Here is a 15,569-nt window from a genome sequence, read left to right as displayed (position 1 = left end):
ACGTGTTTGGGAGGCACTGAGCATACGACTGGATAAATGAGACTTGGATTATACAGCAGGAGTAGTGGGAGAGTTTGTGAGCTCATGTTTCCATATAGTTTTGCTGTAGTGAAACGCGGACCCCTATCTCTTCAAGTCATCAAGCATTTCCTCAGTTTTTGGATATTTCATTCACAGAGGAGACATACGAGAAAAGCAAAGTTTTCTTCACAAATTCATTGTAACATGAGGTGAGCACCTGAAATACAAAGGATCATTTTGGGGGTGAAGCATTCCTTTAATGCCACCGGATTTTTCACAAGAGGTCCAAATGACTAATAAAAAATCCTAACTCGATTCCATTTAAACTTTAACAGCGCTGTGAATGTGGGGCAAGACTAGAGTAAGTTGACTTGTTTGAAGCCTCATGAATGCAAACGATTTTAAGATCTAAGTATCACAACTGCTCCTTATTTTGTAACAGGAGTGTGTATGAAACAGAATTATACAGAATTAAGTAACAACACCTTTAAAAACAGGGAGAAAAAATACATTTTCCACCATGTTTTTGCCTCTTTACATTCAGTTCAGGAAACAAAGTCTGAATTTTGGAGAGTCCATAATCATGTCAAAGAGGTACAGTTTTTATTTTAGGTATGAAAAAGAGGCAAAAGAGGTGCTTGTTAAGGGTTAAAAGCTGCATCATAACTCCATGGCAATGGTCCCAATTTGCATGATGGGGATTAACAGTAGTGCGTTATATAACGGATATATACCGCAGATCATATCTTACATAATAAAAATGGTTATCAAATAGTGGAGAATACAAATACTAGTAAAAAGGAAGCATATACACTTGTCCTTTTATGCAACTAAGTGACATTAACAAGACTGATTCTTGTCTACACTTCAGAGCAAACAAGTCCTCGCATCATGGGGAAGTTGACGATTTCTACAGTTTCTGACCTTCCCCTGCACTCAGCTGTTCATGATGTCACATCCTGTGAACTCAATCTGCCACCTATGAGCTGCTTTACGACCTGGGGACTCGCTGAGCTGCTAAAGCTGGACTTAGAAAGGTGGATAAAACGTCTGTGGCATGACTGCCACGGGCTCCCACAGCAGGCACTAAAGCCAACATGAGCTGGGATTAAGTGTCTGCAGACGCTTCAACAATGTGGGTATCTTTGCGGCCTGCTCATCAAAGAACGGCAGAACAAACGGGCAGCTGTGGAGGAAAATAGAAAATAGCAGGGAGGGAGGTTGAGATGCGATACTTACAATGACGGGGATGGTGGAGGCTCTGCACAGAATCTGCTTCACCAGGCGGTATCTGTCATACAGGGGCTTCATGATTTGCCTCTCGTTCTTGGTGACCTAAAGCAGAAAGAGAGGGGGCACACCTTGTTAGCAAAGCATTAGCTTCTTTCTGGCCTCCTCTGTTTCCCTGCAGACTAACTAGCCGCAGCGCTAACATAACACAAAATGACAGCTAACCCACACCAGCCCACAACAGGCCTGTTCTTTAGAGCGTGAAGGTCGTTAACCACAAAACACAGAGGAGCACAGCGTGAGGAGGTGACAGAAAGGTCGGCTGTGCCTCCTGATATATGACAATACTAACAAGGGATTAAATGGCAAAAAAAAAAAAATGTCACAGCTCATTTACAGTTCAGTTTGTTGTGACGACAAATGTTTTGTAAAATGAATACAAACAAAGATTTAAAAAAAACCCACATCCATGCTTTCATTTTTAGCTGAAACCCACTCACTGTGAAAGCTAACCACATAAACACACTCTGGCTCGAGACATTATTCACCCTTGACTTGCAATCTGGGTCACAATTGAAGTGGTAAACAACATGTTCTCGTGTTTGGGCCAACATGGCTGGCAGGAGATCTGATGTACAGTTTGGGTCGGCCTTTTGAGGAGGCTGTGTGTATCTGTGTGTCTGTTTGTTTATTCGAAGGAAGACTTACTGGTCGACCGTGTATGCTCTCGTAGTAGAGAAGGGCTTTCTGCAGGGCCACTTTCTCTGCTCCGATCTGCTCCCGTGTCATATCCTGTCAGTGGGGAACAGGAAGTGAAACACGAAAACATTTCAGACATTAGTTCACAGTGTTTCTGCCTGCTTTAAAAATGTATGCTGTTGATCTTACACGAAACATCCATTTGCTGGATATGTCGGTCTATGTTTTATTTATCCGGCCTAGTGAGTGCGTGACGTTGTCGTGGTCTTACCTTGATGTCCTCAGGGCGGTTCACCTCCTCCCTCTTCTCCTGCAGCCTCTTCAGAATCGTCTCCAGGCTGCTCTCCACCGGAGGCTTCGCCACTTTCTCCTGTGGGGGTTTCTTCTCCAGCTGAGAGCCGAAGCTTTTGGGCAGCGTGTTGCTGCGCTGGCGGGTTAGAGGTGGCAGATCCTCTTCAGACTTCATCAGTTTGCTTTCTGATGAGGAGAAGGAAACTATATATGAGCTGTCCTGATTTTAGTTTTATCTCAATACAGACAGTCCATCAGTTGTTTTTGGGAGTGCTTCTCATTTCCGTGTCTTACCTTTTAGCTCCTTACGAAGCTTGGCCAGTTCGTTAACCCATCTCAGCACCTCTGGGTTTCCAGCTTTATCACTATGGGATGGCTGGATGAACAAAATAAAGCGATAGAACAGATGAGAACAGATTCGTCTTTCAAAATAAAGCAGCTGCACCTCTAATTATTGCTCACGTGAATGTAACTGTATCGACCATAAATCTCAAGTAGAGCTCTGAGTGGGCTTTTTATGAGGCAATTGGCCTTTAAAAACAGTCGCACCACCTCTATTCTCTATTTACAATTACATTTAATGAGTCTCTTCACAAAGTCAACGACCCTGTTTATGGTTTCTGAAAATGTCTTTTGAGTCCGATTTTGGTTGTTACTACTGTTCTTACCCTGTATTTACGTTCCTCTTCAAACCTCTCCTCAAACCTGTGAATCTTTTTCCTCAGTACGTGGATCCTCTTTGTGATCTGGGCCGACGTCAGCTCCTCCTTCTCATCGTCACAGGAGCCAAGAGACGAACTCCGTCTGCGACTGGAGACAAAAATACTGTTAAAGACCCCCTCCAGCGAAAAAAAAAGTTTTTAATTGTTAGCATGTTCAAATGGTGTTTTTTATATACAAGACCACAGCTGAACATTTCTGCCTGGAAACTTCGGTGTTACATGGAAAGACTTTTTATGGGTTTAATTAAAACCCGGAGAGGAACTCTATTATTACTGACAGCTCCTTCCTACTTGCCTCTACATAACAAAAAAAACATGTCAAGTGTTTACCTGACAAATGAGTGTGCGTTTGGTGGCGAGGGAGGCACTTCAGTGTCGTCCAGATACTGCTGGCACTGTCCATAGGCGTAGAAGCGAGGGGAGAGCATCGGGTCGCTGTCCTCCTCCAGAAGCTGGCGGATCAGACGTCCCCCAGCGTGAGGAGACAGTCGAGCTTCCTCGCGGTCCATGCTCTCCCTCTGTAGTGGCGAGAAGGCTGGGACTGGTTCTAGAAACACACAAACAAACATGCCTTGTGTGAAAACGTAACATGTGACACTTGTTTTGCTGTCAGAAGGAGGACACAAGATATTTGACACAATGCAAATAGAAGACAGGTTAGTCCGGGGTTCTTGGAAATGTGCTGCATGCTGGCGGACAGACAAAAAGCTTGTCTTAGTCCGGAAACAGCAGATTCACCATATTAACCATGAGAGCTCTGTAGTTACAGAACTACATGATATACTGAACTCTAAATCCAGTATCAAATCTGCTTATGAATCTGAATCCTTTTATTTCTTTTGTCGACTCTATTTAGGGTTCATTTTTTAACCAGTTACAACTATCTTGACGGTGGAGCGGAGACTGAAATTTAGGTTAACAGATAACTTTTTTCTCTTTAAAAAGTCAAAAATAGTGGAAAATACTGGGGATGCCTGCGCTCTCACGCATGAGTGAGTTACCGCTTGAGTATGTGTCTGTGTTTGTTTTTGACAGAGATGAGTCAGGACATTAAATACACAGTAAACAGATGTTGTTAACTTTTATTTAGTGAGTTGTTGTCATTTTTTGCAGGATGACATTCATAATACACAGTGCAAAGAGCCACACATTTCAGTGGCATTTAAAGTATGATTTGGTTATGGAAAAATGGGATTAAGGATTTCAAATGGCTCTTATAAGCAATGTTTTTTCGGACAATGTTTAAACTTTAAGATTAAATTGTGCTCAATTTTGACTGTTTTCTAAATGTTGTCTTACTTTTAGACTAGTCAACTTTTAAATTAGTTATTGTCCAGATTCCTCTTTGCTAATAAAACAAGAGAAAGTTTGTTACGTACAACAAATGTGGGGTTTTTTGCTAACTTGGAACCACATCCAAAATGAAACCAGCTTTTTCTTGCCTGCTAAAATCTGTTTGTTTTTTAAAAAACAAGTCACACACAAGATGGGTCAAAATGTTCTGAGAAAGTCCAGCATTAATTTTCCAAACATCAGCACTTGTTCTCTTCCAAGACATTGTAAAGTAATTTCCCCCCCTTCTAACATCTTTTTGGATCTTCTCCGTCTATGTGAAAGTCTCTGGACGCGACGAAGCTGCTCTCTCTGTAACCATCGTGGGACTAAAAAACTTCCTGTGGGGCTCCATGGACACAGATGTTATTCTAGAAACTGTGGGTGAGACACGCCCACCCTGCCTCTCTCTGTTCATCCCCTGGTTACAGTCTCCACTCTGGCAATAATTATGTCTGGTGAAAATAGCCATGCAGATACCCCTGACAATCCCTGGGCTATTAATAATGCCTGGCTCTCTGTGGGATAATGTCAGGGCGCGACCCCTGTTGAGAGGTTTGGTGATGAGTTTGTGTTTTAGTTTCCACTATGCATGGTTAGAGATAAGCACAGTGTCTGTCTGTCAAAGCACGTGGGCATGAGAGAAAGACGAGACAGAGGCAGAGAAATATCAGGTTGTTGATGAGAGAGTTCACTGTTATAATAAGAAGAGAAAACTCTATAGAAACTATGTGAAAACATAAAACTCAGCAGGAACAATAATGTAGATTTCATGGAAAAGGTGAGACCAGTTATATCAGGTGTCAGGAGACTTTAGAAATATACAGAGGAGTCATTACACGGGGAGAAGAGATGGAGGTAGAGAAAACAAGCTCTGGGGGCAACCAACCGTCAGTGCAAACATTCAAGGTGTCAGAAAGCACACGTGTAAATATGAACGCCCAGTCTTAAACGGCACATGCATATTTTTCTTAGCTGGGGTGAGTTGGGCTGTACGAGAAGCAACTTAGCTCAAATTTCAGCTCTGGTTCCTGCAGGTCCTCCTGCACTTTTAAGTACGTGCAGTTTATCAAGTCACAACTCTTGGCATGTTAGCTCTCGCTCACAGCGGCAGGTGAGACTCTCAGTCATGGCGAATGTCTTCCTTTGAGGGCTATTATCTAGCTCAAAATGCCGAGCAGTGTAGCCAGCCACTGAGGGTCCATGGCATTTGAAATTAATCCTTTAAATCAACCTCTTGTGGATAGTTCAGGATTAACTAGACTAATGAAACAAAAAAAAAGAAAGAAAGAAACAAGCCAGTTTGCCATTTCACTAAAGGTTGCTGTGAGTGTGAGTCGCTCGGCCACAATGTTCCAGATCATTCAAGCATGTTGCCATGCAGTGGAAAAGGTCACTCAGACAGCCTTTTCTTTCTTTCTCGCAGGATATGCTGTTTGTAGCAAAGTCAGTCAACACTGACAGTAACGGAACACTTACCATCACAACAACTGGAATGGAAAATACTTTTGAAATCAAGAAAAGGAGTGCTAATGAAGGGAGAATCTAGAGAAGGAGAAAAGAGGTGGAGATGAGAAGGAGTCTGAGAGGACAAGATGAAGGAATGAAAACAAAGAAACAGAAGTAAGAAAAGGACCAACATGCCTCCCTCTTGTCTCAGTAAATATGGGAAATCAAAATAACAAGCATCTCCCTAACTCTTAAGACACATGAGCTACAGACTCTTGATGAAACGCCTGTTAATGTCGTTCCACAATCGCTGGCAAGGACAGAGCGGCGGCAAATATCAGGTCACCATGACAGGCGCTGGCACAAAGTGTACTGGGACAAAGGCCTCGCACCACTGCCTAATGCCCTCACCCACTCGCAAGCCCATTTGTACAGTATTTCACCTTCTGTACAGCGTGCACACACAGTACTTACTACCATTATACCACTTTAGTGACCGCCTATTCAGCAATTTCGCCAGAACATAAATCTCTTTGGCTCTCCTTCACCTACATAATTGCAGTTTGTGTAGTGGCAGTGGTGGTACCTAAAGGAGATACTGTACTGTATCTGAATGGCCTGTCACAGCCAATCATTCAGGCTCCCTGTGGCATCCTCGCTGCCATGAACTCAGTTATGTATTCAGGACAGAATGTACGGAGAGAGATTTCAGAAAAGGCGAAAAGCCAAGAAAAATCACACACCAGGCAAGTGATCTAATACAAAATATCCTCATAATATCAGCATATAACAGCCATCTGGACAGTAAATTTCCCGAACAAACTCTACAAAACTGCCCTCTGCTACCAACTCCCTCAAGTTAATTGTTTTTTAATTACATGCACACACCATGTATCCACTGAGAGAGCTAATCCAACTAACACTACACCTTAATAGAGACTAAAGAATCAGTTTGTTGTCTCATGCTGCAAATGCTGCACGTAGCAACAACAACAACAACCTCTCACAAGCCTCTGTTGTTGTTCACTTATCACATTTGGCCACTAGAGAGCTCCACAAACAAGCAATGGTCTGCTACTGCTCCAAACACGAAGCTGCTGAAGTTAAGATATTTATGGCATGAAACAATTTTGCTCTGACTGCCACATCAAACAGGAAACAGTGGTGGTGGGAGTGAAGACCAGTGTTTGCAGCGGAAAAGATGTCAGAGCATGCTGCAACATGCCCTTTACCAGTATGTAACTGTGGAAATGAACCTGTTGGTTATCATTCCAATGTACAGTACAGCAAAATGCTTGGCTTTCACTGCTCAACGCAGATACCTCCACCCACCTCCGCTGTGTCGCAACATCCTAACAAAACAATCACAGTTTCAGTGCACGGCGATTGTGCACGATTTCCTTTCTGCACAAATGCCAACGCCACTATATAAACAAACATATTAATCAAAACTCAAAGGAGGTCTGACGGATTCCAAATGGAGAAGGAATAATCCCGCTCTCGTGACTTTTTCTGCAAACTCTGCATTAGGAATGACAAAAATAACCTGACATACTTTCTTAGATGCATTAAAATTTGATCTCGTGCAAAGCTCCCATTGATTGCAAAATCACCATCACTAATCTGGGAGTGCTAGAGCAAAAGTTTCACAACATCAATTTTAAACTGACTTCAAATGGAGCACAAGTCTGAACATTTAAACCAGGATCAATAACTCTCCGAATATAAGCCAAGTTTCTACAGCCAGTTGCCTTGTTCACTGTTATCACCATTCCACCTCCCATTAATGATTGATTTTTGACTGTGAATTACAGCAGCTGAGTCTGGAAACAATTCATTGCCAGAATTTGCCTAGTCACTGATACATCCTGTTTAATATAAAACCACAGGAGGGGCTCTAAGCTTAGCTACAACTTCATGTTTTCTTTTGAGAGATGATTACAAGATTCAAGGTTCCCATGTGGTCTACTTCAACAGCAGCAACAAAACAACACACTGTCTGCTGTGCTGATTTATCCTGCCAGCCGAGCAAACAAGCACGTCTCCAGCGAGTGTTTCTCCTCCAGATATAGGTGGCTAGAGAACTTAAGAGGATCTTTTACAATTAAATCCAGCAGGAGAGGCAGAAGGAGCTGCATCAGAGGAGGAGGAGGAGCAGGAGAGGCAGCAGAAGGTGTGCAGCTGCTACCCAGACACCCATGTGCAGAGCTGGGTGGAGGGATGTTGGGGCATGTTTGTGTGAAAAGGCGTGTATTCCAGATAGCATTGGACCTATTTAGAAATAAAGCATTGCATGTGGAAGAAAAATACAAGCACGAAAAACAACAGTTGGATGGCCTGTAGCCTCACCTCCCCAGTTGTTTTCCTCAGTAAGTGCTGTCAGGTCCAGCCGGGGCACGTCCTCACAGCTCTCGCGGTCCGGGTCAGAGCCTCGCACGTCACCACCGCCGACCCTTCCCGTGTCACAAGTGACGGGCGACTCCTGGATCTTCATCCTTGACGTCTGCACAACCATTAGAGTAAAGAAAAGAGCGCTCAACAAAGATGACCAGCCTGTGAACACACTCTTTAAGTTGAGTCACACACTCCCATAGACTGGCCCTGCCCTAACGGAGGGGGCTGTTCCTTGCTCGCAATTGGCTGCCTCTGCGGCCAAAACATCCGCCCATCTGTCTAAGGCTGTGTGTGAGAAAGCAGGAGTGGATATGCTCCGCCTCGTGCCTCAGCCCCCCCTGGAATCCCTCACCCCTCCCTTCCTCTCTTATTTTCTCTCCCTACAGTAGTCCTCTTTGCTTTCTCTCTTGCCTGACATGCACATATTCCCCACCCTTGTGCTGCTCTGGACTTGTTTGTTTCACAGCAGCAAGGGCAGAGAAGAGGGAGGGGTGGATGGGGTGTAAGAGAGACAGAGAGGGCGGGAGGAGGTGAGGACAAAAAAAAAAAAAGGCAAACAGATTGTGAGCCAGCACACGTAGGCTGACAGGGTGGTTTTTTTTCTCTCCCTATCTGTCTCTGCCTGCAGACAAACATCCAGCTTAAAGCAGAGATATTACATGCAGGTCTTCTCCTCCAGCACCTCATTACTTCTTCTAGTTCTCCCACTGTTTACCCATCACCCACCAGTTTCTCCTCTCTCTCCCTCTATATCAAACTCCACTTTACTTATCCTCAATCAAAGCTGTTTAATCAAATATTGGTGTAATGTAAATAATTTAGGGAATCCACATACTCAGCGGGTAATGTATTAACAAAGTGTCCACAGATCACTTAGCAGTAAGCCCACGGGGTCCTATTTCCTCTGTCTGGGCGTGGGACCAAGCTATTTTTAGGAAAAACAGATCAAGACACACTGCTACTAGACCTCATAAATGCCACAGACGGCTTACAGGAAGGGGTGCACTTGAATCTGGTTACAACAGCCCTTGTTTTGTTTTGTTTTTTTGTTCATGATACCAAGTTGTTGTTGTTGTTGTTGGCAGGTTCATGAGAGATTACAGTGCAACAGCGTAATTAGTTTCAAGTGTGTGTGTGTGTGTGTGTGTTGTGCGGCCAAACAGTGAGTTATCACGTCTCCTCAGCTGTTACAGGAGAAATAACGGGGATGTGACGGGAATCACAGAGGACACAGAGACGTATTAGTGCCCAGAGAACAGCCAGACTGTGTTAGCAGCAGGAATTCCCCCTTGAGCAGCTCTTACCGTCACCGTATTCCTATCAAGAACACCCCCCCATAGGCAACGCAGTAACAGAATCTTGGATCATATTTTATCAGCACTGCTTAGTTTCACTGGTTGATCCCAGTATTTTCAGCCTCTGCATGGCACCCTCCTGTTCACAAATTCTCATATAGCAGCCAAACAGTGCACTAAAATGTTTCTGAAGACATTTTAGGTGAGAAATAGGCAATGCAGTGACAGAATCTTTTATATTTTTGAATATATGTGATCAGCACTGCCTAGTTATTGTTAAGTTATTGGAGCTGAATTTGTGCTGAATACAAAAAAGTCATGTGTCTCTGAAAATACTGCTTACATTTGGTCAAATTATACATCATCTGAGAATGGCACATTTATCACAGTAGCCTAAAACCTCTGAGTTTGATCCAAGTTTGGTCTGAGTTTAAGAACGATGGAGAGCTAGGTGGCTATCTCCCTCTATCCCCTTCTAAACTTTCTGTGACCGTGGTAGCGGATATACAAAAATGCAGATGTAAAATCTGTAGTTCAATCAACAGCATGAGAGCCAGTGAAGAATGCCAAAAATCAGTGAGGGATGAGCAGGGAGATCTGGGCACTGATAAAATAGAGGGAAGTTTACCACAGTTCATTTCCACATACAACTCACCTTGTTATGATACAAAGCTGGTCAAAAATCTGCAAATTATCCCTTTACGTTATTGGTTTTGTTCTACTTAGCACCTTTTGAGGCAAATTTATCAAGAACAATCCAAACTGAAAGTGTTACATATTTACAGATATTTAAAGACTTCATTACATCTTTGCTCATTAACATAACAGCAGCCTGCTCTTGAGTAACTTATTAATCAGAAAGTTTTTGATCAAAGAAAAACTTGTTAATTAGCAGCTTGTGTCGGCTGTTCTAAACTCGTTGCTTGTTAACTGCTGCACTTTAAGTGCCATCTTGGTAAGTGGTGCCATCTTGCAATTAAAGTATGGACTCATTAGACTTTGAAACACAAGAGTCTCCTGGATGAATGTTATGTAATGGTAAGGTCTCAGAGGTAAGAGATGAATCATATTTCGTCACGTGATACATCTACAATTATATCATCTGCTTTTCAGACTCTTAAGGGACCAAAGTTCCTTCAGCAGGACGCACTCTTGCTGTCAAATCCTTTTATATGCAAATGAGTCATTATCACAGTTTGATAAAAGAAGTGCATATTTTAAGACTTGATGATTAGATTATCCTGCTTATTTTAACTGATTAATCAATCAATCAATGAACTGAACCACTGGCATCAGGCATCAGTGCAGAGAGAACAATGTAAACCCACTTCAAGATACTCTGACGAGTAATGCTGTGGATTAACAGGAGCACAGATGTTCCAGCTCAGCGTGATCCTGCTGTGTTCAAATAAATATACAAATGTACACACACACACACAAACACACACACACACACACACACACAGCACTCTGTTGTCTGGAACATCAACCACTGTGTTCACTGAAACACACTCGAGCCACAATTACATCATCATGAGGGGTCCAGCTGGTGCAAAGGAGGGGTGAGATAGACAGAGCTACTGTGTGTGTGTGTGTGTGTGTGTGTGTGTGTGTCTGCGAGTGTGTGTGTGCGGAGGAGTGGGGGGTGAGGGGATGCATTAGACAATGATTAAGCTGTGTTTGGGGGGCTTACACACAAAGTGTACAAACAGAGTGGAATTTAGGGGGCATTTTTCTGAGATGGCACATAGACAAGCGTATAACCTTGGACACACACACGCACACACATACGCCCCCCCCCCGATACACACACACATCAACAAATAGTGGAGGATCTGGCCTGACATAGGCTTCCTGTCTAATAGCTTTGCTTTCTTTTCGCTCTCCCTCACCATCTTTGTGTGGTAGAGCTCTCACCACACACTTTCAAAACACATCTATGTGCATGCACACACACTTTCTGTTCAATTCAACAAGTAAAAGACTTTATCCGCTGCAAAATAAAATCTACTCTGATGTTTATATTGGCATATAATTGAGCTGTCAGTGTTGCAGTCACTACGATAGATAACCTGACCTGCACACATGAGCTGCTAAAAAACTCTGCAGCTGTCACTTCTCCCAAATATCAGTTTTCTGATGTCGTGGGTACAACGTGTTCACTCTGTTTGCCCTCAACTTGCACACGGGTCAAAAAACTGTGTTGCTCCACAGACTGATTAACTTTAACTGAGAGCTACTGGCTATTGCATAATTAGTAGCATAACAAAACTGTTTCAACATTTTCACTGCTAAGTCACTAAATACATCTTCTCAACTGTTAATGTGGGAGTCGTGTGTTTACAGGGACTGAAGCTAGAACAAGACACTCAGTGGCATACTAAGACGTGCAACACAGCAACATACTGAGATTAAGGGCTCATGTGTTCCATCACAATAAAAGATGCCAAACAGAGGAAGTGTTTTCCTGAATTTTTCTTTCACACAGCATTCATTATTCATAAATTCGCTGTTTAGTTTTGCATTTGATCATTTTATCAAACTTTTAGTTTTTAAATGTCAGAAAACTCTAACAAATATGTCTAATGAGTCCAAAGTGACGCCTTATTTTGTTCGACCAACAGTAAATCCGCAACGATTAACTGATTAATTGTCAACTATTAAATCAATCGGCTACTAATTTGATGATCAATTGATCAGTTCGAGTAATTTTTTGAGAAAAAAGAAAAGTTGAAATTCTTTTATTCCAGCTTTCTAATTGTGAATATTTTCTGTTTTCTTTCCTCCTCTATGACAGTAAACTGAATATCTTTGGGTTGTGGCATAACAAGACGTTTAAAGATGTCATCTTGGGCTTTGGGAAACACTTACATTTTTCACCATTTCCTGACACTGTATAGACCAAACAACTGATTGATTAAACAAGAAAATAATCGACAGATTAATCAACATTAAAATAACCATTAGTTGTAGCCCTAACCAACAGTCCAAAACACAGATATATGCAGTCATCCATGCAACTGCACAAAACATTTAAAAAGGTGCAAATGATTGTTTTGCATTTTTTGTTTGAGAAACAACTACGATTATCGAACAACTATTTACTTTTCTATTTGCTTTTACTTTTGATCTTTCAGTCTACTGAGTGGTTAATCAGCAAATTAAAGGGGTCACAATATCTGCAAGGTCACTAAAATACTGTGTATATAAGTCAAATAAACAGAATTTATGTGTGTATATAAAAATCTGCCACAGGTGAAGAGGTCACCATGCACACATTATCAGTCTATTAACTAATCCAACTAACTGCAGCTCAGAGGAAGACAGAGATGGCCTGACAGTAACAATCATGTCTGTGTGATATCCCGCACTTTAATGACCAGCTGACAGGCTGTTGGGCCAGCCTTCTCTCAGATCGGCGCCACACGGGCTCCAGATGGCCGCTCAGTGGCACAGTGTGGTGGTGGCAGTGGAGCTGAAGCCTCAGAGTCCATCTGGGCTGCTTAAAAAAGACTCACCATATTGGTGCAGCGCTGCATGATTCTGTTCAGTGTTGCTGGTCCAGATTAACACTGGAGACGAGCAGATGGAGAAGGTGACTGTGGAACTGCAGAGGAGTTTCTGTTCAACAAATCAGTTGCGGAAGTGACACTAACACTGATGTTGTGAAGGCTAGTATCACAGAGCTTTTCCAAGTACTTACACTTTCTGTCTGCCACTGCTTCATGTTCAGTCAAATTCATATCTCACACTGCAATTTTTTATTCGTTTCTTTTTTTTTTCCTATTTTGTTTTGTTCTTTTGAAATCCAACTCTTCCTATCCTGCCTTGTGTTCATTTCATATGCTGTCTAATGTCTTTTTAACTTGTCTTACATGAAATCATTTGAATTCTTTTTATGTAAGATACTGAAGCAATAATTTTTCTACAAATTATTTGCAATCAAAAGCAGAACTGTGAGCAGAACTTTGCTTAAATAGCAAACTCTAAAACTTGCGAAATTACTAAATAAATCAGGAACAAGTAAAGTAAAGTACAAGTCTGAGCAAGTATTTGATGTGTTTGGGACTTGGAAGTTTCTGAACCTTGGTGCGACTGACACATTTCAGTCAGTACCAAACAAGTATTGAAATTCAACACCCAGCCCTTCCCTTTGTTCCACAGCCGTCTCCCTAAAATCTGAAACTTTTGTTTTTTTCTAGTGGCATTGCATGGTAGAGCGGATCCACTGTGTAAGAAGTGGAAAGAGGAGAGCTGAAATAAACAATTCAACCTAACAGAGAGAGAGAGAGGCTCAAAGGAAGGCAATCGTGAACTTGAACTTACCTGTGAAGGAGAAGGAAGGTCGTCTTTTCTTGAAATGTCGTTCCTGAAAAATCCAACAGAGAACCCACTTTAGTAAAAGAAGCTTTGACTGATGACACCAATCAGTCACAGAGTTTATCCATACAAATACATTTATCTTTGCTGCCTGTCTTGTCTCAGATAAAGCATACGCTATAAACATCACAGTTTGCCACATAGATCTCTTAAAGATCACAGACTGAGCTGCAGCCAGTAGCTTATCAATGTAAAACAAACATTCAGGTAACAGGTGCTACAACAGCTTTATAGTGAAAGGTAAAAGTTGTGAGAAAAGGCAGTTCACCAAGTGTAATTACTTTTTTTAATTCCTCAAAGGGATCAAGCTATAGTTTTGAAGAGCTTACCCTTTCTGAAATGCGTCCATGTGGTTGACTCCAGGTTTCTCACCAACACACTCCTTAAACTGGAAAAAGATGGACACATTTCAAACATGATTTTTAGGCCGGGACATATCTGTAGCACCACTATGCTTCATGTATTACATGTTGTGACACATTTGACCTTTCTCAAAAAACTGCAGCTCCCGCGATTTGGATATTGCGCTTGGCGACAGTGTGATTTCAATAATCTTTTGATTAATTGTGCAGCCCAACTTAAAATCAGAATCAGAATCTGGTTTAATGCCATATAGCTTTTCACATGCAAGGAATTTGCTTTGGTGTATTGGTGCATAATAGAAACATTCCAAGGGAAAACAAAATTAAAAATAACACTCACAACAATCCATCCTGTAGTTGTTTTTGATATATTTCACTCTGGACCTAAACACATCCAGCTAAAGACGTGGAGTCTGGAGATGAGCGTTGGGTGGTGCAATTTAAGCATTAAATGTATTAACTTTGATATGACTGTATAATAACACAACTTAAACATATTTATCAAAAAGATCAAACAGAAAGAAATACTACATACTCTGTGTCATGTTGTGTCGTGTTGCTCGACATAAACGGCACCAGGGGTAACTCGCCTGAGATGCTTATAGAGCTCCTAATTACCCTCAATGGTTCCTGACATAACTAGTTCACATTCAGAGACAGCTGTTCACACTTACAGACGCAGATCCTCAATAACATGAAACCTCTGCCATCAACCACTCAGCAACACCACCGCCCAGCCAATCATGATTGTGCCAGCTATCACATATAGAGTGGACCTCAAGTATGTCAAGGCATCGATTGTCGTCTATACTGTTACATAAGAGACTGGCATGGGGATTCAATTTCTTTAGTGTGTAAACTGAATTAATCTATTTCCATCAGTTGGTCAAATACATTTTACACTGGCACACATGGTTCATGAGCCAAGACTGAATAGTAACCTGACTTGCCTTCACACAACTGCGGTGTAAGAAGAGTCTGCAAAGACTTGATCAAGTAACTGGAGCTATGTGGTTCACACCATGTTCACCTTGTGACTTTGACTGCTTTCAAACACTCCTCGTATAGACCGTACTACACTACTGCTGGGTATGACTCACTGTATGTTTGGATGGCAGGCCAGAGATAGCTGACTGAGTATTTTACCATCGTCTCATACTCCTAACTCTTAACTTACATGTAGAGATACGGCAGGAGATAGGTCAGGGTATGTATTAGAGCCACATCTAAGCTCATCATTGGTTAATCTACTGATTATGGCAGATTAATCTAATGTTCTCTAAAATGCCAGGGAAGTGACAATCTGGAAATCCATTGGTTAAAAAAAAAAAAAAAAAAAATTCTTCCTTTACTACAATGTAAATTGCAGAATCTGTCTTGAGAGATTAGGGAAG

At 41.9% G+C, this 15,569-nt stretch overlaps 1 protein-coding gene across 5 annotated transcripts in view; it reads right to left on the bottom strand.

Annotated features, from left to right (window-relative positions):
• The window catches only part of fam13a (family with sequence similarity 13 member A), a 75,950-nt gene that overhangs the window by 3,009 nt on the left and 57,372 nt on the right, over positions 1-15,569 (bottom strand). For 3 of the 5 annotated variants that reach the window (XM_033623949.2, XM_078166211.1, XM_078166213.1), the window contains 10 exons: positions 14,143-14,201; positions 13,760-13,802; positions 8,094-8,247; positions 5,775-5,840; positions 3,294-3,510; positions 2,910-3,051; positions 2,536-2,617; positions 2,222-2,427; positions 1,960-2,043; positions 1,261-1,356 (listed from right to left, as the gene is read on the bottom strand). In XM_033623949.2, the coding sequence (XP_033479840.2) occupies positions 1,261-1,356; positions 1,960-2,043; positions 2,222-2,427; positions 2,536-2,617; positions 2,910-3,051; positions 3,294-3,510; positions 5,775-5,840; positions 8,094-8,247; positions 13,760-13,802; positions 14,143-14,201 (1,149 nt within the window). The remainder of the gene's footprint in view (positions 1-1,260; positions 1,357-1,959; positions 2,044-2,221; positions 2,428-2,535; positions 2,618-2,909; positions 3,052-3,293; positions 3,511-5,774; positions 5,841-8,093; positions 8,248-13,759; positions 13,803-14,142; positions 14,202-15,569) is intronic. The other 2 variants (XM_078166212.1, XM_078166214.1) reach the window with 1 other exon arrangement.

Source organism: Epinephelus lanceolatus, chromosome 3 (genome assembly GCF_041903045.1).
Source record: "Epinephelus lanceolatus isolate andai-2023 chromosome 3, ASM4190304v1, whole genome shotgun sequence".
Taxonomy (NCBI): Eukaryota; Metazoa; Chordata; class Actinopteri; order Perciformes; family Serranidae; genus Epinephelus; species Epinephelus lanceolatus.
Note: the sequence above shows the minus strand (reverse complement) of the source record. Positions and strands in the feature narration are given on the sequence as shown.